We start from the raw sequence: 25951 nt of genomic DNA, 5'->3' as shown, positions 1-25951 counted from the left end.
TTCAGCTTGCTTTTTTCCACTATCAATATCCCTTGAGCATCTTTCCATAACAGTCCAGCAACTTATTTGAAAAGTATTTATTATATGTTTGTACTTTGCTCAATATAAAAGATACAGAATGGAGGAGCTAAAGGACCTCTATGGAATAAAAACCTACAAGGTTCCTGTCCTAGTGGAGTTACACTCATGGAGGATATAGACCCCAGACAAAGAGATAATAATAAAATGGCAGGCACTGCTAAAGAAAAATAAAGCTAAGTAAGGAGAGCTAGTGACAACGGGCCACTTTGGTGGAGATGGTCAGAGAAGACCTCAGTTTTCAGGGAGGCATTTGAATGATTGCAAGGAGATAGCCATGTGGACAGCTGGGGAAGATCTTTCCTGAAAGAGAGGCAGGAACAGAGCCTCAGAAGCCAGACCTTATCTGGCCTATTGGAAGAACAACAAAGAGATCAATGTGACTGGAACTCAATGAGCGATGAGACGAGATGTGTATTGAACATACATATATAGTCAGAAAGGTAACCAGGAGCAGAAATGTGGTACAGTTAGATCTAATTCTTGCTTTCATAAAGCTTCATGGTGTTCCACTCGGTGCCTAAATTATAACTTATTTGAGGACATTTCATGTTCCATTTTTTATGTATACAACAATGCTGCAACTAAATCCTTTTACATATACAAGTATATTTGCATTCTTGTGTGAATATAACTACAGGATAAATTCCTGGTAGGATACTGCTGGACCAAGGTTATGCCCATGTAAATATTTATAGTAAATGTAGTAAATAGTCACCAAAATTTTCCTCAAAGTATTTCATGGAGTTTAACCTTTACATCAAAGTTGGTGTCTGTAGTTGTTTTTCCTATGTCCTTTGCCAACACTGAGTATTGGTAAACTTTAAAATTTTTGCTAGTCCAAGTTAAAATTAGATCTCATTTTTAAAAGTGTATTTATGCCGGGCGCCGTGGCTCACACCTGTAATCCCAACACTTTGCGAGGCCAAGGTGGGTGGATCACGAGGTCTGGAGTTCAAGACCTGGCCACCATGGTGAAACCCCGTCTCTACTAAAAATACAAAAATTAGCTGGGCGTGGTGGCTCGCGCTTGTAGTCCCAGATACTCAGGAGGCTGAGGCAGGATAATTGCTTGAACCCGGGATGCGGAGGTTGCAGTGAGCCGAGATCACACCACTGCACTCCCGCCTGGGCGAAAGCGAGACTCCGTCTCAATTGAAAAAAAACAAAAAAGAGGCATATTCAGTAATGAGTGAGGTTGAACATATGTTCAACCAAATTTACTGGCCATATGTTTTCCATATAAACTGCTTATTTGAAATACATAATCTTTATTTTCTTTGTTTTCAGAAATTTTATGAATAAGCATCAGAAGCCAGTGCTAACAGGCCAGCGGTTCAAAACTCGGAAAAGGGGTAGGTTGTGTGTGTGTGTGTTTAAAGTTGTAACCAAAATAGAAGATTGGAGAAGAATCTGAATGATCCCTGTTTCCCCCAGCCTCACTGATTCTACCCATTTGAGCTCTGAGTGTAGAATCTGAAGTGCTTTAGTGAAACCATAGAACTGCCAGTTACTTGTTGGACGTTATTTAATTTGCCTGTGCTACTTGTTTTCATCTACAGAATGGGATAGATATCTCTGTTCAGGTTGTCTTAGGAGGTTATGAAGTTGGCAATTGATACATTTTACTGATTTTGACATTAGCATTGTATTTGGTTTTTGCTTTCTTTGTCGTTTTCTGAAAATGTTGATGGCAAAGATGATAAAATGAAAAGTAAATTAGGAAGTGAGATAGTGAGTTTTTTAATTTTTCAGAAATGAGGAAGTCACAATAAATCTACTGCCCTAAATTCCCCTTAAAAACCTTATTTTCAAGTGTCTTTAATTGTGGTAAGAGTAGTTATAGACCCATTTTGATGATGACTGGTAAAATTTCTATTTGTGTGAGTGACTTTTTTTTTTTATAATGTTCATCTTAGCATTCTTTTTGTGTAAATAATATTTTATATTTTTTTTAGAGACAGGGTCTTGCACTGTCACCCAGGTTGGAGTGCAGTGGTGTGATGATAGCTCACTGCATCCTCAAACACCTGGGCTCAAGTGGTCCTTTCACCTCAGCCTCCCAAGTAGCTGGGACTATAGGTGCACACCACCACACCTGGCTATGTTTTAAAAAATTTTTTTGTAGAGACAGGGTCTCAAACTCCTGGCCTCAAGCAGTCCTCCTCCCTTGGCCTCCCAGAGTGCTGAGATTGTAGATGTGAGCCACTGCACCTGGCCTGTATAAAAGACTTTTATTTATTTATTTATTTATTTATCTATTTTGAGATGGAGTCTCGCTCTGTCGTCAGGCTGGAGTGCAGTGGCGCCATCTCGGCTCACTGCAACCTCCGCCTCCCAGGTTCAAGTGATTCTCCTGCCTCAGCCTCCCAAGTAGCTGGGATTACAGGCACCCGCCATCATACCCAGCTAATTTTTGTATTTTTAGTACAGACGGGGTTTCACCATATTGGCCAGGCTGGTCTTGATCTCCTGACCTTGTGATCTGCCTATTTATTTATTTTTAATTAATTATTGGCTTGTTTATTTTTGAGATAGGGTCTTGCTCTAGGCTGGACACCTAGGCTGGAATACAGTGGTGCCATCACAGCTACTGCAGACTCAACCTCCTGGGCTTAAGTGCTCCTCCCACCTCAGCCACCCAAGTAGCCACTTTTTTGTGGAGACAAGGTCTTGCTATGTTGTTGAAGCTGGGTTCAAGCGATGTTCATGTCTTAGCCTCCCCGAGTGATGGGATTACAGGCATGAGCCACTACACCAAGCCAAGAATATTTTAAACATGATTTTATATTTAGTCAGTTTTGCATAATTATATAGAGGTCCTCTTGGATATAAGAATAGCTGAACTGGGGCCAGGCGTGGTGGCTCACGCCTGTAATCCCAGCACTTTGGGAGGCCAAGGCAGGTGGATCACCTGAGGTTGGGAGTTTGAGACCAGCCTGACCAACATGGAGAAACCCAGTCTCTACTAAAAGTACAAAATTAGCCGGGCGTGGTGGCGCGTGTCTGTGATCCCAGCTATTCTGGAGGCTGAGGCAGGAGAATCGCTTGAACCCAGGAGGGGGAGGTTGCAGTGAGCCGACATTGCACCACTGCACTGCAGCCTGGGCAACGAGTGAAACTCCATCTCAGAAAAAAAAAAGCTGAACTGGAACTCAATAGGGAAACTTTTTCAAAGAGGAAACATGATGTGAGTGATTAAATTAAATAAAGTTGAAGGGAATTACTGAAAAATATTTGAGGAAGTATGTATAAAGATAAAAGATGTTGGAGCAGAATCCCATGTAATGATCTTGGAGGACTAAATTATTTCATTGATAACTGACTTTATATGCCTTTGGCAGTCAGTGCTAAGCAGCCTGTGTTCTCTTGCAGTGCTGTGTCCATTTAAGTAACAAGTCTAGTCATGTAGATGGAAAAGAAATTGCAATATAATAGATCATTTGGATCAGAAGAGTTTGTAAGAGTCACTAGGAAGCAGTAAGACTGAATTTAACTGTGTGCTGTCTGCTGGGAAGCTTCATGTTCATAGTAAAATATAAAAATTAAAAAAAAATTAAAGTGACCAGAAAATAGTTACTTTGTACAGTTTTTCTGTTTTGCACTCTCCCTTTTCTACTTTTTTCATTTCTGGCCTATCCCCATAAGAAGAATAAATACAAGTATAGCCTGAGCCACTTCTCTATTTAGTCCTCATCTTAGTCTTACAAATTGTGCCCCACTATATTGCCCCTTGCCATCTGGAAGCAGATATCAAACACAAAGTGCTAACCAGAATTCATTGTCTTATTGTTTAAAGCAGTCTTGGAAAAAAGGACATGGATGATTTTAAAAGGATTTATCAGGAATGAACAATATAGTTCAGAAACCTAATTACAGTGAAGGTATTGTGGAGCCTAGTAATATGATAATAATAGCTAATATATGCCCAGCTATGAGGCACAGAAACGTTTGCTATTGCCTTCCCCTGGGGGATCGTGTTAATCTCAGAGCTGGATCTCCACCTCAAGCGTCTTTATTAGTGTGACGCTAATTCACTGGAACTGAGCTCAAGAGAGGGCCTCAGAATGTGTTGCACAACAGCAGACGTGAGTCAGCGAGTAAACTGGCCCTTACAGTTTGTCTTCAGTTAAGAACCGGAAAGTTTTCCCTCTCCTTCAGAACTGGTTTGCCTCTGAATCACTTGGTGGTCAAGATTGTGCTGTTGGAGTACTCAGGGAGAGCCACTGAGAAATATATATTATTTACCAGTTGATCTGAATTCATATAACTCATATCTCTTGGGGATTTAAGCAACACTTGAGCCATTTTGTGCCAAACTCCTGATGGGGGAATAAAAATTGAGTCAACTTCATTTTCTGCTCCTCTTAGTAGTGAAACGCCTCCTGATGATTTCTCATCCTTAACTTTTCTTTGCTATTATGAAGGGGCTGACATCAAATAAGTGGTTAGCAATTTTGTAGAGCTGGGGAAAATTACTACTGAGGATATTTCAAGGTCCTTGTGATAGGCTGTTTTCTGAAGATATGTCTTCACTTTGAAACATTTCCTAGCAAAGCCAATGCTCCTGCATGCCAAGTTAGTATGACAATGTATTTCTTATTGCATTGTCGTTATTGCTTAGCATTAAAATACAAACGTCATGGCAGGACACATTATATAATAGAACTCTAATCAGATTCTCTTTTACTTTATGAAATACATCTCACTTATGATATATTCTCCAAAGTAATTATGTTTTTTCCTGTGACTTGTGGAAATCTGAAAGGATGAAAATTTCTCCCATGAGCTATTGGATTATGCTTTGCTAAATGAAACATTTAATAATCAAACTGGTCTTTCTGTACATTTTTAGAAAAATTGGATTACAATTAGTAAAAACAAGAGAGAGAAAAAAAGGCCAAACTGCAGGCATTCAGCATTACCATGTGCTCAGGTTTCTCCCTGAGACTTTAGCTCTGTAAATAATGTTTTTTGTTGTTGTTGTTGGAGACAGTCTCACTCTGTCATCTAGGCTGGAGTTCAGTGGCGCAATCTCAGCTCACTGCAGCCTCTGCCTCCCGGATTCAAGCGATTCTTGTGCCTCAGCCTCCCAAGTAGCTGGGATTACAGCCGTGCACCACCACACCCAGCTAAGTTTTGTATTTTTTAGTAAACATGAAGTTTCATCATGTTGCTCAGGCTGGTCTCAGAACTCCTGGCCTCAAGTGATCCATCTACCTTGGCCTCCCAAAGTACGGGGATTACAGGCATGAGCCATGTAATATTGGTTTTAAATCACTTTTAGCTTTATAGTAAGTGGTGTTAATAACTAAATGAGCAAACCTTTAAATCTTGAAATATATGTGCAAATATGAGTATATGTATATATATAATTAGAAAATACATTTGATTTTACAGGAAAAAAGAAAATATGTGATTTTTAAAATTCATTGCTACATCTCAGTGACATCCAGGAAGGGATGTAGGTTCTGCTATTATATCACTTCACTAATGTGTTTTTAACCAGTTACTGTAGTTCCCACAGTAAGCAAGTTAGATAATGCATACGCATATTTGAGTGTCAGAATTAGGCCCATTTCTTCTCTATGTCAGTACAAGGGCTATTATGACTAACTCTTGAGTATCACAATTATGATTCACCAGCACAGTTTAAATTGGAGACCCTAATTATATCCTTCTCACTTCAAGGGGGACTTGAACTGCCAAATGGAAATCCAAGGAGGCAATGGCATATTTTCATTCGAATTTTGTTAGTATTTCTGCTAGACTGTCCTCTGATAAAATACAAACTCCATTTACTGTACTTTCAGATGAAAAAGACTCTTTCGTTCCAATGTTGTCTTGTTTCTCAAGTTTTCATTAGTGTTCTTGCCATTTTCTTATATGGGAATTTTCTAGTCCTTTTGATGGGCACTTTGTTTTAGCAGCTGGGAGGTTTTTTCAGCCTGCAAAACAATTATTAGTCCTATCAGTCCATCATAAGTTTTTAAGATTCCCAAGCTGTAAGTAATCATTTTGACCTACCACCCTTATTGCTCACTGTTGAAATATCCTTGGCTGTAGTATGCTATCTTCCTTTTTCTCTTTGCTGGTAATTCTTTTGGAATGGGAGGATGAAGATCTTTTTACAAACAAGTTTTTAAGTTGTGTCTTACATTGAAAACAAAGTCCTCTGCATGGATTCTTGGCATACTCTGGGTTTTTCCTCATTTATCCATTTACATTTCCCGATGCCTCCATTTGTAATTTTCAAATCATCAAAATCTGTTCTGCCACCTGAATCAACATCTAACCATGTTGTAGGGCCTTTGTGGGAATGACTTTATTTGATTTTGGAAACTGGTCACAAGACTTAATATAACAGCATGTAGTTGTTTTACTTCTACCTTTCTCATATTATAGGAAAGAAAATATCTTTTTTCAACAAGGAAGGAGAATTGCCTGTTGGCTAGACCCTGAGTGGGAGGTGAAGTTTTCTGTGCTTTTCAGTGGGTTCCTTTTGTATAGAAACCCAGTTATCCCCTCCTCCCGCTCCATCTAATGTATTCCTCTAGAATTCCTATCCATTTTCCTCCCCCTCTACACAACAAGACCCTAACTATATTTTTTCTGCAGTCACCATTTGCATGTTCTTGGCTGCATAATGTTTTGCTTACAGCATCAAAAGGACTTTTTATCTCTTGTTCATGATGAATATTGTCCCAGTTAATTTATGTGTGTCTTTATGGTATCTCATGCTGCGTGACTGACTGGTACTGGGAATGCCATTCTTCTCTGGTTCTCATGCTGATGTGACTAGTGTTAACCACTTACAACCCAGCCCTTCTGTTAGACCACTTACAAGCAGTACAAACTAGGCAGTTGCTATATGGTTTTAAAATGTAGTTTTTAATTTTATCAAAGTTATGCATGCACATAGTATGGCTAGTTCTTGATTTTTCTGTTGGAGATAGTAGATATGCCTTTTCTACTGTGGAAAATGATGATTCAGCTCTCTTTCATTGCTCGCTTCCTCCCACCCCCATACTTCCTATCCTTCTCTATTCTTTCATTGTGTCACATAGTTTCAGCCACACCAATGTTTAAGGTTTAAATTTTTGTGACATTGTATGTGCTATTCATAGCTGAACTATGATATGACTGCATTTTTAAAAAATAACATTATTTTGTTATCTCTTGATTTAATAAATGTAATTATCTCTTGAGTTGGGGGGGCTTAGTTTTCTGTGCCTTAAAACTAGCCAACCCTAACCTTTCCCTTTGTTGTATGAATCTCTTAATACAAAACACTTAAGGAAAAGCTTGAAATGTCCTTTTACCATTATCCACAAGAGTGCTATTGCCTGTCTTGTTTTTTCCCTCTTGCCTGGGATCTCATAACTTACTCTTCAGTTATTATCCATTTTTGAGGCCTTGGGTGTTTCAGTATATGTATGTTCATATTGCTCTTACCCTTGATTAGTAGTTTGGCTGGGCCAGGCACAGTGGCTCATGCCTGTAATCTCAGTACTTTGGGAGGCCACGGCAGTATCTTTTGAGGCCAAGAGTTTGAGACCAGCCTGTGCAACATGGCAAGATCCTGTCTGTACTGAAAATACAAAAGCTAGCTGGGTGTGGTGGCACGTACCTGTAGTCCCAGCTACTCGGGAAGCTGAAGCAGGAAAATCACATGAACCCAGGAGGCGGAGGTTATGGTGAGCCAAGATTGCGCCACTGCCCTCCAGCCTGGGTGACAGAGTGAGACCTGTCACCCAGGTTTTTTTTGGCTGAACACTAACAAGAATTCTAGGCTGGAAATACTTTTCCCTAAGAATTTTGAAGAAATGTCTTCTGTGTCTGGTATTTCTGTTGAGCAATTTAGTTGCTTGATACTTTTTACATATCACTTGTTTTTTTTTCGCCCCGGAAACTTCAGATAATTGCTTTGTTCCCAGTATTCTGAAATCTCACGGTAATCAATGTACTTTGTGTGAATCCACTATCAATCTTTGTGCTGGGTTCCCAGACAGCCATGTACTTGGAAACAATCTTTCATTTCTGTGAGATTTATTGAGATTTTTCAAAAAATTTCCTTTCCTTTGTTTTCTCATTTTGTCTGTTAGATGTATTTTTTTTGGATATTTGACAGGTCTGCCCTTTTTCTCTTCTTTTTGCTACTATTTTCTAGGTCTTTGACCTTTTTTCTATTTTCTGAAAGATAATCTTAGCTTTCTCTTAATGCTTCCATTGAGTTTTTTACTTTTTCTATCATATTTTTTATTTCCAAGAACTCTTTATTTATGAAATATTTTTATAGTATTCTCTTCCCTCCATCCCTCCCACTTCTGTTGCAGTATCTTTCACCTTTCTCTCTAGAGATATCTATGATATGATTTTTTCTTTTGAAGTTTTGGGTTCATCCTTTGCTCCTCTCGCCTCACATCCAGACTTATTCTCCATGGGTGTGGAAAAAAAGGGTGATGCCCTTTGAGTTGAACTACAGACTCTTTACCTTTAATCCACTCATTTTTTTCCACCAAATCTGACATGTAGTTTGTCGTCTTCACTTCTTATCAACAGTATATGATCCCTGCTTTGTTCAAGACCTGGCTCCAAGTTGACCTTCCACAAGGTTTTGCTAGAGTCTAGACCAAAACTCCTTCCAAACCCAAACTTCCAGTCACCACAGCAAACTACTTCTGCAGGCTCATGTGTCCATTTCATTCTGACAGCTCATTTATGCTTTTCATGTGTGCCTTTGTGATTGCTCTGTATTTGTCTTATCCACTTTCTAAGGAAAAAAAGCTATATAATATCTATAACCCTGTCAGTCCTCTGAAGCCCCACAAAATCAAAACCATTTTTATAATGATACCAAGATATTCACGTCTTTCACACATTCTCTCATACTTTTACAGTGGAGTTTTCTAGAGTTTAAAGATGTGTGATATTGCAGTAGATTGAATGCAGTGGATATGAAAATTGATCTGTCTGCCATTAAGCCAGGCATTAAAGAGATTTGCAAGAGTATAAAACAATACTATCCTTCTCACTAATTTTTTTGTTAAATAAATACTCTAAAATGTTTTGTTTTAATTTCTTAAAATAAGTATCCATAGATTGAACCTCCATAAACAAAAACTCCCTTTGGAATACTTTGGAGTTAGGATTCCAAAGAGTTTTTGGGTTAGGATCCAAAACTTTGGAATTAGGGTTCCAAAGTTTAGAATCCTAATCCTTCGTAATTAGGATTCCAGAGTCTTTTTCCAAAGGATCCTTTGGAATCCTAATTCCAAATGTACATATTAAGTGTCAAGAGGTCATGAGACCAAAAAGTTTAGCACATCTGTCCTGAAGCTGTAGATATACATATATGGCTCATTACATCTATTAAATATTTAAGTACTCTGCAATAAATTCTTTTTTTTTTTTTAATTTTTTTGAGACAGCGTTTCACTCTTGTCTCCCAGGCTGGGGTGCAATGGCACTATCTCTGCTCACCACAACCTCCACCTCCTGGGTTCAAGTGATTCTCCTGCCTCAGCCTCCCAAGTAGCTGGGATTACAGGCACCCACCACCATGCCCAGCTAATTTTTTATATTTTTAATAGAGACAGAGTTTCATTGTTTTGGCAAGGCTGGTCTCAAATTCCTGACCTCTGGTGATCCACCCACCTTGGCCTCGCAAAGTGCTGGGATTACAGGCGTGAGCCACCGCACCCAGCCTACAGTAACTTATTTTAAAAGAGACATCCCTTCTTATTCCCCTCTGCCATCTTTATTTGTTTGTTTATATTTGTATATTCTCGTACATTCTTTGGTGATGCTCTGTGGATTTTTTTTTCCTATCTTAGATAAAATAGAATTTAAGTTTTGATTGTTATACTCTCAGTATTTATTTATTTATTTGACTGTTATTTTGAATTGTTTTATTTTAGATGAAAAAGAGAAATTCGAACCCACAGTCTTCAGGGATACACTTGTCCAGGGGCTTAATGAGGCTGGTGATGACCTTGAAGCTGTAGCCAAATTTCTGGACTCTACAGGCTCAAGATTAGATTATCGTCGCTATGCAGACACACTCTTCGATATCCTGGTGGCTGGCAGTATGCTTGGTAAACCATGCATTATCGCTTCTTGTAGTATATTTATATATTTTTAATTCTGTTGAAGTATTTCCTTATAAGATAGAGTCTTTATAAGTTTATGTTTATTAGAGTTAATAAGAATACAAATGGAAGCCTATAATTTTACCTGGTTTAGGATTTGGAATGGTATTAATGCAGATGTGAAATGATTATTGGTTAATATAAGCATAGAATGGAGGACTTTGGTTGACGTTACAACAAAGTCGGCCACTTTGCTTCTCCTAAAAGCCGCCTTTCTCATATGTCCCTAATCTTTCAGTGTTTTTGGAGGGGCCATAAAAGGGGTAATTTCTGCAAAAGACTATAACTTAGTGTATACATTTCCAAGGTTTAATTAATGCCATTTCATCCATAAATAAAGCATATAAGAAATATAGTTTAAACCTGGTGATTGAAAAATCATTTAAATTTTAAGTATAAGTAGAAAAATTAAAGATAGAAGATTAGAAATTGTTAAAGATAGGTGAAAACAGAATAAAAGCTATACTTTATAGAACAGAGGCATCAGGAAAGTAGGCTTCAAATACTATTTAGGTTTATTAAGTAGATGATTCTAATATTTATTAAGTATAATAGCCACCCATTTTTCCTCTCACAGTCATTCTTAGATCTGAGTTCTTATAGTTAGTTCCTGTGGTAGCTATAAATCACTAGAAACCGTCAAATTTCCTAGGCCAGGAATTTTCAGTTTGCAAATGTGTGCAAGTGTTTTAGTTGTTAAAAAGATTTGAGGGGGGAGGGCAGGTATCTGTCTACCTGCTATGCAAAGAGCATGCAACATAATGAAAGATTGCCTTGCCCAATGTGCCATCATGGCCTTTCCTTGAGAAAACACTGCTTAAGCCAACCTACCTTGGCTTTGAAAAAGAATGTGCATACATTCCTCCATCTTGAGGTGGAACTGCCCGTAAATTCCTTTTTCTCTGAGCTCTTATTTCAAGCAATCTGTTTGGTACATGGCCCCATTGACTACTAGGCCTTCTGTCATTCTGCATTGCTGGTTTTCGCCACATACTGAATTAGTTTTGTTGTTCTTATTGTTTATGAAGAGCTTACATTATGACTGTAGATAATTCACGTCTAAGTATAACAGCTATCTATATTGAGCTCAAATCCCATTCCCCGGGAAAAGTCATTGTTAACATTTTGGTTACTTTCCTTCTGGAAATCTCTTTAGCAGCCGGGCGTGGTGGCTCACGCCTGTAATCCCAACACTTTGGGAGGCTGAGGCGGGTGGATCACCTGAGGTCAGGAGTTCGAGACCAGCTTGGCCAACATGGTGAAACCCCGTGTCTATAAAAAAATACAAAAATTAACAGGATGTGGTGGCGGCTGCCTGTAATCCCAGCTACTAGAGAGGCTGAGGCAGGAGAATCACTTGAACCTAGAAGGCAGAGGTTACAGTGAGCTGAGATCAAGCCTCTACACCCCAACCTGGGTGACAGAGCGAGACTCTGTCTCAAAAAGAAAAAAGAAATCTCTTTACCTCATAAAATTTTGAGAATGGGTGACATTATGCAAATACGATATTCTGCATGCTGATTTGTATTTATTCAGCAATATGTTGCTGCCTTGCACACCCATGAGTGTTATACTGGATGATTCTAAAAAGAATTAAAGCCAAATGGATGTTAAAGAATATTTAGGGGCCAGGCACGGTGGCTCACACCTGTAATCCCAGCACTTTGGGAAGCCAAGGCAGGCAGATCACCTGAGATTGGGAGTTCGAGACCAGCCTGACCAACGTGGAGAAACCCTGTCTCTACTAAAAATACCAAATTAGCTGGGCATGGTGGTGGGTGCCTGTAATCCCAGCTACTCAGGAGGCTGAGGCAGGAGAATCTCTTGAATCCAGGAGGTGGAGTTTGCAGTGAGCCGAGATTGCGCCATTGCACTCCAGCCTAGGCAACAAGAGTGAAACTCTCTGAAAAAAAAAAAAAAAAAAAAGAATATTTAGACTGTTTGCAGTTGCTGCTTTTATAAACAACAGTTATCAGTGTCTGTATGCACATATCTTTGTGCTTTTACCTGATTACATCTTTATCTACTTAGCAAGGGATTAATGGATTAAATAAAAGATGGAGATATTTTTATCTATATCTGTCTCCATCTACCTAGCTGAGCGAGAAAAACAGCCTTCAAAAGGAGCTTTATATTTAATATTTTATCAAAAATTATGAATTCCTATTTACATACACCTTTAACAATGTTAGCTACCTAATTTCATCAGTTCTCTAGATCTCTGTCAATTAGGTAAGTGATAAGTATTTTCAATTTAAAACTTTAATAGTGGAGTTGAATATTTCCTAATATATTATTGACTTCTAGTATTTCATTAATTATGATATATTTTTATCAGAGTGATCTTCAGCAAGTTTTGGTTCTTGCCAAAGTCACATGACTGTAGTAGTCACTTATATGGACCCTTTTCAGACTGAGTGACCTCCAGGCAGCACTCTTGGCCCTTTTGTCATTCTTGAACTCTTTTATTTTCTTCCCTTACAAGAGACCACTTAGACCTCCTCCTACCTCTCTGGATGCCACTTCTTACATTACTCCTGGCTTCCATCATTAACCACCTCCCCATATAAAATTATCTGTATAATTTGTATTGAGTTTCTTAAAGTTTCATTTACCATGATCAGCAGATTTATCTCTGCAGCCCAGAATTCCTTTTTTTTTTTTGGCAGTTGCAAGATTTAATGGAGTGAAAACAGAGCTCCCATACAAAGGGAGGGGACCCAAAGAGGGTAGCCATTGCTGGCTTGAATGCCTGGGTTTATATCCCGGTCATTGTCCCTCCCACTGTGCTCTCAGGCAATAGATGATTGGCTATTTCTTTGCCTCCTGTTTTTGCCTAATTAGCATTTTAGTGAGCTCTCTTTACTACCTGATTGGTCGGGTGTGAGCTAAGTTGCAAGCCCCATGTTTAAAGATGGATGTGGTCACCTTCCCAGCTAGACTTAGGGATTCTTAGTCACCCTAGGAAATCCAGCTAGTCCTGTCTCTTAGTACCCCCTCTCAACAGGAAAACCCAAGTGCTGTTGGGGAGGTTGGCCAACGACCGCTCTAACTGCTTCCTGCTGAATTGAGGTGTAGTAGGGGTTGTGTAGTTGAGATTTCCTCGGGAGGGGTGCCTTCGATGTCATTAACATCGGAGCATGGGCTAGCAGGCCGGTCCAGGGGTCCGCGGTAGATCTTAGTCATGGACTGCATCTGGGGCTCCATTTGAAGAACGATTTGTAGTTTTACAGCTTCGATTCTGGAAGAGACAAACTTAACAAGGAGGTTAAAGATACAGAGATTGAAATGTATGGCCTGCAGTGCAGGGGATTATTTCTTTGGCACACTTCACAGGCCCTGACTATCTGCTTGATAGTTTTGAAAAGGCCTGGTCCCGTAAATAATAATTTGGCCATCTGAGTGCTATCAATGCCTAAGTGAAAGGTTTGGTGAAGGGTTTTAAGTAATTTCCATTGGTTAGTGGAGCCCAGATTTCACTTCTTCACTCCATGTCTATACATTCAAGAAGAACATAGGGCCAAATGTTTTGGTATAAGCTGTACAACACTAGATGTCTACTGAGTCTGGACACGCGACGTAAGGACTGAAGCCAGCTAGGTGCATTCTTCTTACATAAATGCTTTGTTTAATTATTATGTAGAAATTTTCTTGACACTCACAATTTACCTTCTTCCATTGTTCTTTTTTTTTTTTTTTTTTTTTTAATGATGTCGCCCAGGCTGGAGTGTTGGCTCACTACAACTTCCGCCTCCTGGGATCAGGCAATTATCCCAAGTAGCCGGGATTACAGGCATGTGCCGGCACACCCAGCTAATTTTGTAATTTTAGTAGAGATGGGGTTTCCACCATGTTGGCTAGGCTGGTCTCGAACTCCTGACCTCAGGTGATCTGTCCCAAAGTGCTGGGATTACAAGCATGGGCCACCATGCCCGGCCCCATTGTTCTTAAAACAGCAGCTATCTTTGTCTTTCAATATTACACTTCGTATAGTAAATACAATAAATATATTAAGTTCACTTCTACTTTGAGAAAAACAGCAGTCACTCCAAAAACGTTAGAAATGGCAAACAATACTTGGTCCTAATATCAGCGAAAATTTTAATGCAAGCTGTAGCAATATTATTAATATGTAATAAGTGTTTTATTTCATTAAACAATGTAACTTTAAAAACATACCTCTCAAAAGTCTGTAGTTTCAATATCAAACTTTTCAGTTTTGTAATTTCTATCAAAAGCAATAGCAATAATTAGCCCAGAGTTTTTAGAAGATCATTATCTAAGTTTGTTCCATATCAGGGGAACCAGCCCCCAATATTTCAACGTAGGTTCTTTTCTGTTTTCCGTAAGTGTTGGCTGGTCTGCGAAATAAAGAGAAAGAGTACAAAAGAAAGAAATTTGACAGCTGGGACTCCAGGGGTGACATCACGTGTCGGCCTGAGCTGCAAAACCAGCAAGTTTTTATTAGCGATTTCCAAAGAGGAGACAGTGTACGAATAGGGTGTGGTTCACAGAGATCACGTGCTTCAAAGGCAATAAAATATCACAAGGCAAACGGGGGCACAGCAAGATCACGAGGCCAGGGCGAAATTAGAATTACTGATGAAGGTCCATGTCCCGCTGGGCACACACTGTCATTGATAAATATCCTAACAGGAAACAGGGTTTGAGAGCAGACAACTGGTCTGACTAGAATTTTGCCAGGCTGGAATTTCCCAATCCTAACAAGCCTGGGGGTGCTGCAGGAGACCAGGGCGTATTTCATCCCTTATCTTCAACTGCGTAAGTATTGATTGGGGAAGTGATAAATGTCCATGAAATCTTCACAATTTATGTTCAGAGATTGCAGTAAAGACAGGCTTAAGAAATTATAAAAGTATTAATTTGGGAAACTAACAAATGTCCATGAAATCTTCACAATTTATGTTCTTCTGCCATGGCTTCAGCCGGTCCCTCCGTTCAGGTTCCCTGACTTCCCGCAACAGTTCCAGGTGGTTATATTCATTTAAAAGGGCTAATTAAATCTCATGCATAAATTAATTGAGTGAAAATACACTCTTGAAGGGGCTGACTTCTCCAAAAACTAACTTACTTACTAAACTGTATGCTGAAGTCTGAAGCCCATAGAGGGGATGATAAGCTAAGGAAAGTATAACTTGATTGAATTCTCATTTGCCTATGCCTGCTAAAAAGGTGGCTATGGGTGGCCCTTTTAATCCAGAGATCTGAAATCACAAGTTAAATCAAGGCGATTATACACTAATGCACAAACAAATAAAGGGAGTGGCTAACGAGTAGAGAGTGTTTGTCTTTTCAGCTTTGACCATTGTTGTATCCTTGGTGCCTAGCACAGTAGCTGGTGTAAGTATATACACTACAAACATTTGTTGTGTATATGAAAGATAGTAATCTAACTACTCAAACCTTCTACCTTAATTACAACGAAGTAAAATTAGAAAATAAAAATTCCTAATGTTCTCATTCTGCTCTTCTAATCAACTAATGCTTCTACTGGCTACCATTGAAACTTACAGGAGGACCCTTTGAATATGGAAAGTTATTGAAGAAAAAGGCATCTAATCTATTGAGTCCATGGGGAAAAAAAGATGAGAGAGAATAAAATAATTTCTTCTAGCCAACATAGCAGCTGGGCGATCAAATTCAAATAGCAAGCATCAGAGTCCATGCTATTCAACCAGTCATGGATAACTGGGTTAGCAAAGGAGGGAGCAATTGTAATAGCTACCCAAGTAGAAGGCAAAAAGATCTATGAGTCAGGTCTGGTCATTTCTGTAGTTGGTGATCCAGGTAGAGTATCTGCAAAATACTTGCAAAATGTTAGCAAGCCTGAAGAAAGAACTGTGTCCTGGAGTGGGAAGTGTCTGGAGTTGCATTGAGAATATTTACTGAATATTTACTGAAAAATTTACTGAATAAAGGTTGTTCTTTGCTTCCATGATTAAGAATATACTTTGGAAAGAACCAGACTTATAGTGATAGGATGTAGTGAAGGCAAGGATGTGGAACAAAAATGAAGTACACTATGGTGGGAGTGTGAATGAAACAACTAATTTGTATTATATTGGAAACGTGAAGTATACAAGGCCAACTACAGTGGCTTACGCCTGTAATCCCAGCACTTTGGGATGCTGAGGCAGGAGGACCACTTGAGCCCAGTAGTTAAAGACCAGCCTGGGCAACATGGCAAAACCCTGTATCTACAAAAATTACAAAAAAATAAGCTGGGCATGGTGGCACGCACCTGTGGTCCTAGCTACTTGGGAGGCTGAGGCAGGAGGATCACTTGAGCACCCTGGAGGTTGAGACTGCAGTGAGCCATAATTGCACCACTGCACTCCAGCAATAGAGCGAAACCCTGTCTAAAAAATAAAAAATAGGCCAGGTGCAGTGGCTTACACCTGTAATCCCAGCACTTTGGGAGGCTGAGGCGGGCGGATCACAATGTCAGGAGTTCGAGACCAGCCTGACCAACATGGTGAAACCCCGTCTCTACTAAAAATATAAAAATTAGCCAGGCATGGTGGTGCATGCCTGTAATCCCAGCTACTCAGGAGGCTGAGGCAGGAGAATCGCTTGAACCGGGGAGGTGGAGGTTGCAGTGACCCGAGATTGTGCCGTTGCACAATTGTCACAGCCTGGGTGAGAGAGCGAGACTCCATCTCAAAAAAAAAGGAAAAAATATATAGCAACGTGTGTACATCTGTACATCCATGTCATTCTTTGAAATTTTATGTGACTCTTAGATTTTACATCTACTTTCATTATTTTCTTTCATTTGCCAGAATTGATCTGTTCTGCAAATGCTGTTCTCAATTTCAGTATTATCCTTATTATAATTACCTTTCTCTTTTTAGCCCCTGGAGGAACGCGCATAGATGATGGTGACAAGACCAAGATGACCAACCACTGTGTGTTTTCAGCAAATGAAGATCATGAAACCATCCGAAACTATGCTCAGGTAGAGCCTGTTTGAGAGATTGCCCTTGAGTCAGAAGGGAAGCATTTGAAGAGTACTGAGGAAAACTCTATAGAAGCTCTGCAGCCCACCCAGTTTTTAAATAGGAATCTTAGAAAGCCTTTAAACTTATGAAAATAATGGGCATTAAAACTATAAAAATAGGCCTAGCAGTGTGGCTCAAGCCTATAATCCCAGCACTTTGGGAGGCCATGGCAGGTGGATCACTTGAGGTCAGGAGTTTGTGACCAGCCTGGCCAACATGGTGAAACCCCATCTCTACTAAAAAATAACAAAAATTAGCTGGGCATGGTGGTGGGCGCCTGTAATCCCAGCTACTTGGGAGGCTGAGACAGGAGAATCACTTGAACCCGGAAGGCGGAGGTTGCAGTGAGCCGAGATCGTGCCACTGCTCAACCTTGGTGACAGAGTGAGACTCCATCTCAAAACAAAACACAAAGAACTACAAGAATATAATGCTTTTTTTTTTTTAACCTCTCTTGTGGGAATTTAAATATTTATTCTTGGATCAGGAGAATTCGTTTTTCTTGTATACATGTTAAGGAATATGTAAGTATTAGTGTAAGTTGGAAATAAAATTTATGGGATTTTAATGCGATTTATTTCTTTTTCTTATTGTGTGTTAATTCCCTGCCTGGGTCATTCTTTCTCCATAAAGAGCAACCATATTTTTTACTCTTGGACTCCATCTTGATTACATTAGGAAACAAATACACCAAGAGTTGTAAGTAGGAGTATAGCCTGTGTGTAGGAGAAAAAGGAACTAGATTAAGAAATCATTTCCACAGTTATTAAAATAACCAATATTTACAAAATCCCCATTTAAATAAAAACATCATTCCACTTAGAAAACTGTCTAAAATCTTACTAGTACAGTTGCAAACTTTGCTTCAGAGTTCTAACAGGACTGTAGGGGCCAATCATCTTTTATTGCCAGTAAATTATAACATTTTTTGCTCATCTACTAGAAACGTGTTTGTTGTCTACCTAGAGTAGAATCTGTCCTGCACTTTGCTCTCCTCCCCATCACATCATTATCTAAGTGGTTATATCTTTAACACCTTCATTTCCGTGATTTTCAGTCTCCGCATCTCACAGTTTAAAAATCACATTTATTTTATTTTCGTTGAATTTTTTTTTCTACCTGCTATATTCTTGAATGAATTTGTTTTATCTTACATGTACATTTTGATCATATTTGTTCCCCTAGGTCATGATAGCATCTTTGAAATGCTTATAGTTCTTATATTACAGTGTGAGCCTGTTTAACTATACACTTTTATTATTATAGATCTATGGTGTCATTATAGTGAGTTTCTATACCTCTTTCTGTGTCTTTAATGGTTGTTTTTTTTTAGGTCTTCAATAAACTCATCAGGAGATATAAGTATTTGGAGAAGGCATTTGAAGATGAAATGAAAAAGGTAAAAATTCAAATGCTTATCTGTTTTATAGTAATGAAATAGAGGTGGATAAAAATTTTATAAGTGGCCAGGCATGGTGGCTCATGCCTGTAATCCCAGCACTTTGGGAGGCCAAGACGGGTAGATCACAAGGTCAGGAGTTTAAGACCAGCCTGGCCAAGATGCTGAAACTCCGTCTCTACTAAAAACACAAAAATTACCCGGGCGTGGTGGCACGCACCTGTAATCCCAGCTAATTGGGAGGCTGAGGCAGGAGAATTGCTTGAACCTGGGCGGCAGAGGCTTCAGTAAACTGAGATCGCTCCACTGCACTCCAGCCTGGGCGACAGAGCAAGACTCTGTCTCAAAAAAATAAAATAAAATAAAATAAAATTTTACATGTACAATGATATTCCAAAAGTGCCATATACATAATAATATGTGTGTGAAACACATAGTGAGTTTTTAATAAATATTTGGTAAATAAGTATGAAGGATCATTAGCTAATAGCTATAGGAAGAAGTAGGTGATTATTCTGGACTTTTTCCATTAATATTTAATGTAAGACAGTGTGCTTTGTTCAGTAAGAATAGTTTTACGGGCTATAATCTCTGACCTTGCAGAGGTTAGAATGAAAACTAGAATCAAGATAAAGTGATTTAAGTAGTTAAAGCCTATGAAAGAACATAGCACAGCAGCTAATGTTCAGCAGAATTATTTAATTGTATGCAGTTTAACAAAGGGAATAAAAGCACCTCTTTGGAGATGGAGTGTATGGGTGTAAATCTCAGTACTCTTTCTCATCAGTGAAATAGCTGTAGTAAGAGGATATACCTTATGGTTGTGGGAATATATGAAATAACATATAAGGGGCTCAGTGTAGTAATTGGTCTCTAGTCAAATCAACAGTAGCATCTCCTTAAAGATGTCCTCTTTGGAGTAATTGCATGTTCCCTCTTCCAATTTGTAACTCCTGTGTTTATATATAGCACCCACTACCTTTACTTGTTTCAGATTTGTTCGTTACTTTGTCATTGTTTCCAATTTTAGATAACTATCTAAAGTAAAAAACCAAGTGAAAAAAGTAACTGTAACCTATACTTACTTCTTCTCTACTTACTTACTCTCCCCACTCCTGCCCACCTAACCGCCCCCGACCCTGCCCAGTTCAGTGGTTCCGTGTATAATATTGAAGAGCAATTTGGCAATAGTCATTAAAAGAAATGTTTCTTACATAACCCATGACCCAGCCGTCATGAATTTATAAGAATCCATTAGCATGGATATATAAAGCTATATGTATAAAGATGTCACCACAGTATTGAAAAATAGCCTAAATGTTCATTGGTGGGAGATGAAGACTGGTTAATTAAATTACAGTCTATCTATACAGTGGAATACTATGCAGTCTTTTATACACATAGGCATAACTACACGTATTAATAAGGGAAAATGCCCATGACAAATTAAGTGGAAATGCGAGGTGCAAAGCAACCATTTGGTAGTAGTTTGACCTGGGGCAAATGACTTAATATCTTTGTACCTTAGTGTTCTTTTCTGTAATTGGAGGTGGAGCCTGTTGTAGGTATTAATACACATAAAGTGATCAGAAGAGTGTTTGGTCCACTTAACAAGTTTTAGCTATCATTAGCATATAATGCAGTAAAAAACAATGTGTGTATACATGTAATTATGTTTTAATGTTGATTAATATAATTGAGCAATGTGTTTATTATTTTTATGATCTAATTTTCGTACCATTTCTATGTGATTAAGTATATTTTAAATGAATATGGTTATATGCGTGGGCTTAAAGAAGTGGTGTTAAAATTTTTAGAGGCTATTTTTTATTCTCATTTAAATGTTATTTATTTTTATAATGGAGGAAAAGGACAAATTGACATGAACCGTCTATATTTATGTTAGTTCTTTCATTCTTCCCCATTTCTGATGCTCCTTGGAACTTAAGCCTTTCAATCCCTCATTCCCTCACTCCCTGGCACTTACTTAGATGTTAAGTTCTTTTTAATTTGTTGAGAATTTAATAGGTATAAATTGAGAGGCAAATGGGCTGGTTTGGTTCCAGTTCTGCCACTTTCACATAATGTAAATATAATATAATAATCCTTCAATTCTTGGGGAATAGTAAGTTAAGATTTTCTTATCCCCTACACAGTTAGTGGAATAATCATGTCATCAGGATGGAGACACTTAAGTCTCTATCAATGCCAGTGAATTTTGCATTGGCGCAAAATAATGGAAAATCAGCAAGGCCCCTGTAGTGATAGTGGCCCCTGAGGAATTTCCATGGCAAGCCTAATAACTGCTGAAATGGAGAAAGTAACAGTAGAATGTAGTCAAAGCACCAAGCAGAGGAGAGTCAGGAGAGAGAAGGGCATCCCACAGGGCTGACTACTCTTAGAATTTAATACAGGAAGTGGGTTTTTCGTTTTGTTTGCTTTGAGCTTACATTCAAATTTTCTAGGGTTGCTACTTTTTCAGTTCCCTGCCTCTGGGGCAAGAGAATCTAAAAGTTTACCAAAAAAACATCAAGAACCTAGAAAACCCCTTTCTCCCTCAACAGTCTTGTTTTGAAGACTGTTGTATTCTGTGAGCTCAGAAAAGTATGTAGTAAATGTCAAAAGCTTAACTTCGACTCTTTCCTGGTTTTTTTGTTTTTATGGGGCTTTTTTTTGTTTCTATGTTTTTGCCGTAAAAATTCTATTCAGAGAAAATGGGTACATGCAGCAGGGGAAGAGGTAGTCACCCAAAGAAGTAGAAAAACTTGAAAAACAATACATTTCAGAAAACATGTCCATCATGTATACTTAACTCTTTTGCATGCACATTGTCAAACATAAATCCATCTGTTTATATATCATCCAAATATCTCTTTTCCTTTCCGTGAATGTTATCTACAGCTGTGAGTAAATTAACTGAGAAGAAAGGAACTCTGCCTGCTTAAGTCACTTTCCACAGCATCCAGTTTATCATGAAATGAATTACTATGCTTTGCATATGACCTTCTGTGTGTGTGCCACGTAGCCATGGATGTTCACAGTTTATCTTCCCACTTCAGTCCTTTGCTTCATAGACATGGTTCCTTTTTTTTTCTTTTTCTTTTTCTTTTTTTTTTTTTTTTTTTTGACCCACAGCTTCTCCTCTTCCTTAAAGCCTTTTCCGAAACAGAGCAGACAAAGTTGGCGATGCTGTCAGGGATTCTGCTGGGCAATGGCACCCTGCCCGCCACCATCCTCACCAGTCTCTTCACCGACAGCTTAGTCAAAGAAGGTAACGAGGCTCCTGTTTTCTCGCCTGTCAGACAACAAAAGAAAAATAAAGCCACAGATAGTTAGAAAAATGCCAGTGGCTCTTTTTGGTGTCCTCTATTACTCGTTCTTCATATAAAAGAATATCTGTGTATGGGTCTATATTGCCTTTCAAATAATAGAAGGAGTGGACATGTTAACTGTAGGAAGTTTGAAGGAAAAAATATGCACACCTGTACAAAGACATAGTAAGAAAGACTAATAGCAAATTAAAATCTCGTGGAAGACTTGATGCCTAGGTCAAATACCCCGAAATCGATCTGGTAATCTTTTTGCCCTTCGACACAAAATGGCAACCTTTAACTCTCACCCCTATTATAAGAACAAAAACTGTTCCCCTCTCAAGGTCTAGAGAAACTGATGCTCAGATATTCATTTTGATTGCACATTTTAAGATATTCATTGTCTCAGTTTTAGAAAACAGTTTTAAGTCTGCTGCATTAGAAGGAGTCTTGTTTTAATTTTAAGGCATTAAGAGTTGGATAGGCATGCATACCATGATTTGGTTATAGAATAAAATAAAAGTGGGCTGTTTACTTGTAGGAGGATAATGATAGTCAAATTACAATGCAACACAAAACAGTTATTTTTCCTTAAAAATAAATTAAAAGAGCTTTTGTGAGAACATCTGTTTCTTCTGAGAACTTAAAGTTTTCCTCCTACGTATATGAAGTCCTAGCCTCATTCATGCCTGTAGTGAAAGAAAGGAGTTATAGTTTTCTTGTAGCTAAGAAAAGAATAGTAAATTGAGAGTCAATTGGTCTTATTCAGAGACTCTCTCTAGTTTTTAGCTTAAAATCACTCAGGTTTATGACAATTCAGACTCTGTAATTGTTGGATGTTATTAGTATTATGACATTTTAAAGTATTTCCCTGGAGAAAATTCACAATACAACACACATCTTATTTTTGCTATTAGCCGTTTTGCACACAGAAAATCAACATAGAATATAAATGTTAATCATTAATTATTTTAAATTATTCTAGCCAACATAACAGAAAATAATTGCCTTTCTAGTTTTTTTAAAAACCTAAGTGATGTCTGTAACTTCCTTTGTAGTATATCCAAAAATTACATTATTAGGTGGATGGATATGTGATAAAGCAAAGACGGCAAAATATTAGTTATAGAAACTAGATAGTGGGCATGTGAGTGTTCATTGTTCAATTTGTTAAACTTTTCTGTATGTCTGGAAATTATTATAGTAAAATGTTTGGGGGGTGGTGAGGAGAAAAATAACTTTGCTATGGAAGTAGCATAGTACCTCTGTTATATGGCTTTTCCTTAAACTCTGCCATCTTTTACAAACTAGAGGTTTAAACCCTTGCTTCCTAATTGGAAAAGGATTAAGAAAATGACTGGGTATGGTAACTCATGCCTGTAATCCTAACACTTTGGGAAGCTGAGGTAAGAAAATTGCTTGAGGCCAGGAGTTTGAGACCAGTCTGGGAAACAAAGCAAGACTCTCTTCTCTACAAAAAAAAATTTAAAAACTAGCCAGGTCTGTTCGCACACCCATGCAATCCCAGCTGCTCAGGAGACTAAGGCAAGAGGATTGCTTGAGCCCAGGAGTTGGAGGCTACGGTGAGCTATAATCACATCATCTTACTACAGCCTGGGCAGCAGAGAAAGACTATCTAAAATAAAAAAATAAATAAAGAAAATGGTTAAGAAATTAATCATTTTCCCCAACTCATCCAATAAATGACCAAGGGAGATGGGATTATCCTACTCAGAGGAGTAACTATAAAGAAAGTTAAATCTCAATTTTAGGCTCCTAGTTTCAAGCATAGTTTTTCTTTACTTACAATACAGATTACAGCCTAGTTTTAATTTATATTAAATTTTATATTGGTTTTATGAGCTAATGATAATGCTAAAAATTCATCTTAAGTTGTTTAACATCAACTTTCAGTTAAGGTGTAATGCATGTTTTGTTGTTATAGCCGTTTTTTTTTTTTTTTAACTTAGTTTCTTTGCTTATTCAAGGGAAGAAAATCAGGTTTAGTTGGTGTCTATATGAATGATAGACCAATTAAATGCTTTTACTTTCCAGTTGCTGGAAGACCTGGGTCAAATTGGTATATAAGGACATGGATTTCTTATGTAACAATAAATAGAAAATTAGGACTGACCTCAGGCTGAACAGCAGTATCATTCAGGACTTAAGTATTTTTCTCCTGTTATCATTCATAGCATTAACTTCATCCCAAGGATGGTGCCCCCTCTAGTTGTTATAAGATGTCTGCTGACACAGTTATGGCATATTCTTCCTGGTTCACATTCAGTGGAAGAACACTTCTCCTGAACAGAGGATAATTTATCTTTCCTTCAGCTGATTGGCTGATACAGGCTGTGTGACCAGTGCAGGTCCAGTAGCAATTTACAGGGGCGTGCCTTGGGCAGATGAGCTTAAGCGAGGTCACTAAATTAATCATCAGAAAGAGGTGGTACCAGGACTTAGACTAATCAGTAGTCACCTGGACTGGATAAAAGGGGACCTCTTTTAGGAAGGAGGTAAAGAGAATAGAGGCTGCTTAGGCCACATTATCATTAGCTCATAACAATAGTAGAACCTTCAGTTTAGAAAAATCAGTTAAATGTTTCAATTACATCTTAACTCTTCATTAAATAACCGCAACATAAATTTAGAAATTTGAAGCGTTCATAGAACTGTCTTCTTGTTATCTGATTATTTCTGTTTGGAAATAAGTGGTAATGTAAATGTGGACATGTGATTAAATGGTTTCCTGATTTAACATAACTAGCTTAATGATGTTTTTTTTTTAAATCCAGAAGAGTTTAACTTGAAACAGCCTTGATATTTTTATAGCATAACTCAAGAATATTTTAAAATGCTTTTTATGGCTGGGCGCAATGGCTCATGCCTGTAATCCCAGCAATTTGGGAGGCCAAGGCAGGTGGATCACCTGAGGTCAAGCGTTCAGGACTAGCCTGCCCAACATGGCGAAACCCTGTCTCTACTAAAAATACAAAAATCAGCTGGGTGTGGTGGTGCATGCCTGTAATCCCAGCTACTTGGGAGGCTGAGGCACGAGAATCACTTGAACCCAGGAGGTGAAGGTTGCAGTGAGCCGAGATCTTGCTACTTCACTCCAGCCTGGGCGACAGAGTGAGACTCCATCCCCCAAAAAATAAAAATAAAAATAAATAAATAAAATGCTTTTTATAAAAAGTGAAACTAAGGTAAATGATATGTATTCATCTATTCGTAGCAATACTTATTGTATCTATCACTATCAGTGTTCTTGTACTGGCATCCTTTATTAGCAAATTACTTGATAAAGGTGACATTACAGTTTTGTGTCTCCTAATTTACTTTCTTTTGCCTCAGGATCACTGTTATAAACGTGAAATACATATGAACCAGAGGGTGAAATAAAGGCAATAACACCAAAGATACTGGGTGTTAAATATGTTTTTGACCAAGGTAAAATAAAATAAACTTGCAGTTAGACCAGGTTGGATTCAAGGAGTCCAAATTTGAAAAATATTTTATTTTCCTTTTCCTGAAAATGTTCTATTTTGAGTAATGAGAAGAGGAGAATTTGCCTAGAGGTCTATTGACTGTTCATTTGTACCAAAATTAGTCTTTTAGTTATTTACCCATTTCAGGAAACCTGGTTGCTTTGCACACCATCACAATTGGTTTTGCTCGTAAAAGGAATGAAATTCTCTTGTTTTTGAACAGGCATTGCGGCCTCATTTGCTGTCAAGCTTTTCAAAGCATGGATGGCAGAAAAAGATGCCAACTCTGTTACCTCGTCTTTGAGAAAAGCCAACTTAGACAAGAGGCTGCTTGTAAGTGTTTTCTGGTTAAAGGGTTGTATGTATGATGCCTTTCTTGGAGCTTAAGCAATGCCTGCAATGTAGTATATGAGTAAGATCCCTGGATCTGTGTTGACTTGGAGCACTGTTCCTTTTATTTCTGTGTAATTGGTAGTAGAAACTAATTTCATTTTAATCTTTA

General features: G+C 38.3%; 1 protein-coding gene across 2 annotated transcripts in view; it reads left to right on the top strand.

Annotated features, from left to right (window-relative positions):
• BZW2 (basic leucine zipper and W2 domains 2) overlaps positions 1 to 25951 on the top strand; it is a 60689-nt gene that overhangs the window by 18326 nt on the left and 16412 nt on the right. The window contains exons 2-7 of one of the 2 annotated variants that reach the window (XM_002818182.5): positions 1369 to 1433; positions 9999 to 10175; positions 17105 to 17208; positions 18585 to 18650; positions 21786 to 21921; positions 25673 to 25782. In XM_002818182.5, coding sequence (XP_002818228.3) covers positions 1369 to 1433; positions 9999 to 10175; positions 17105 to 17208; positions 18585 to 18650; positions 21786 to 21921; positions 25673 to 25782 — 658 coding nt within the window. The remainder of the gene's footprint in view (positions 1 to 1368; positions 1434 to 9998; positions 10176 to 17104; positions 17209 to 18584; positions 18651 to 21785; positions 21922 to 25672; positions 25783 to 25951) is intronic. The other variant, XM_009242963.4, reaches the window with a different exon arrangement.

The sequence above is a fragment of the Pongo abelii genome, chromosome 6, assembly GCF_028885655.2.
Source record: "Pongo abelii isolate AG06213 chromosome 6, NHGRI_mPonAbe1-v2.0_pri, whole genome shotgun sequence".
In the NCBI taxonomy this organism is placed as follows: domain Eukaryota; kingdom Metazoa; phylum Chordata; class Mammalia; order Primates; family Hominidae; genus Pongo; species Pongo abelii.
This window is presented reverse-complemented; position numbering and strand designations above follow the sequence as displayed.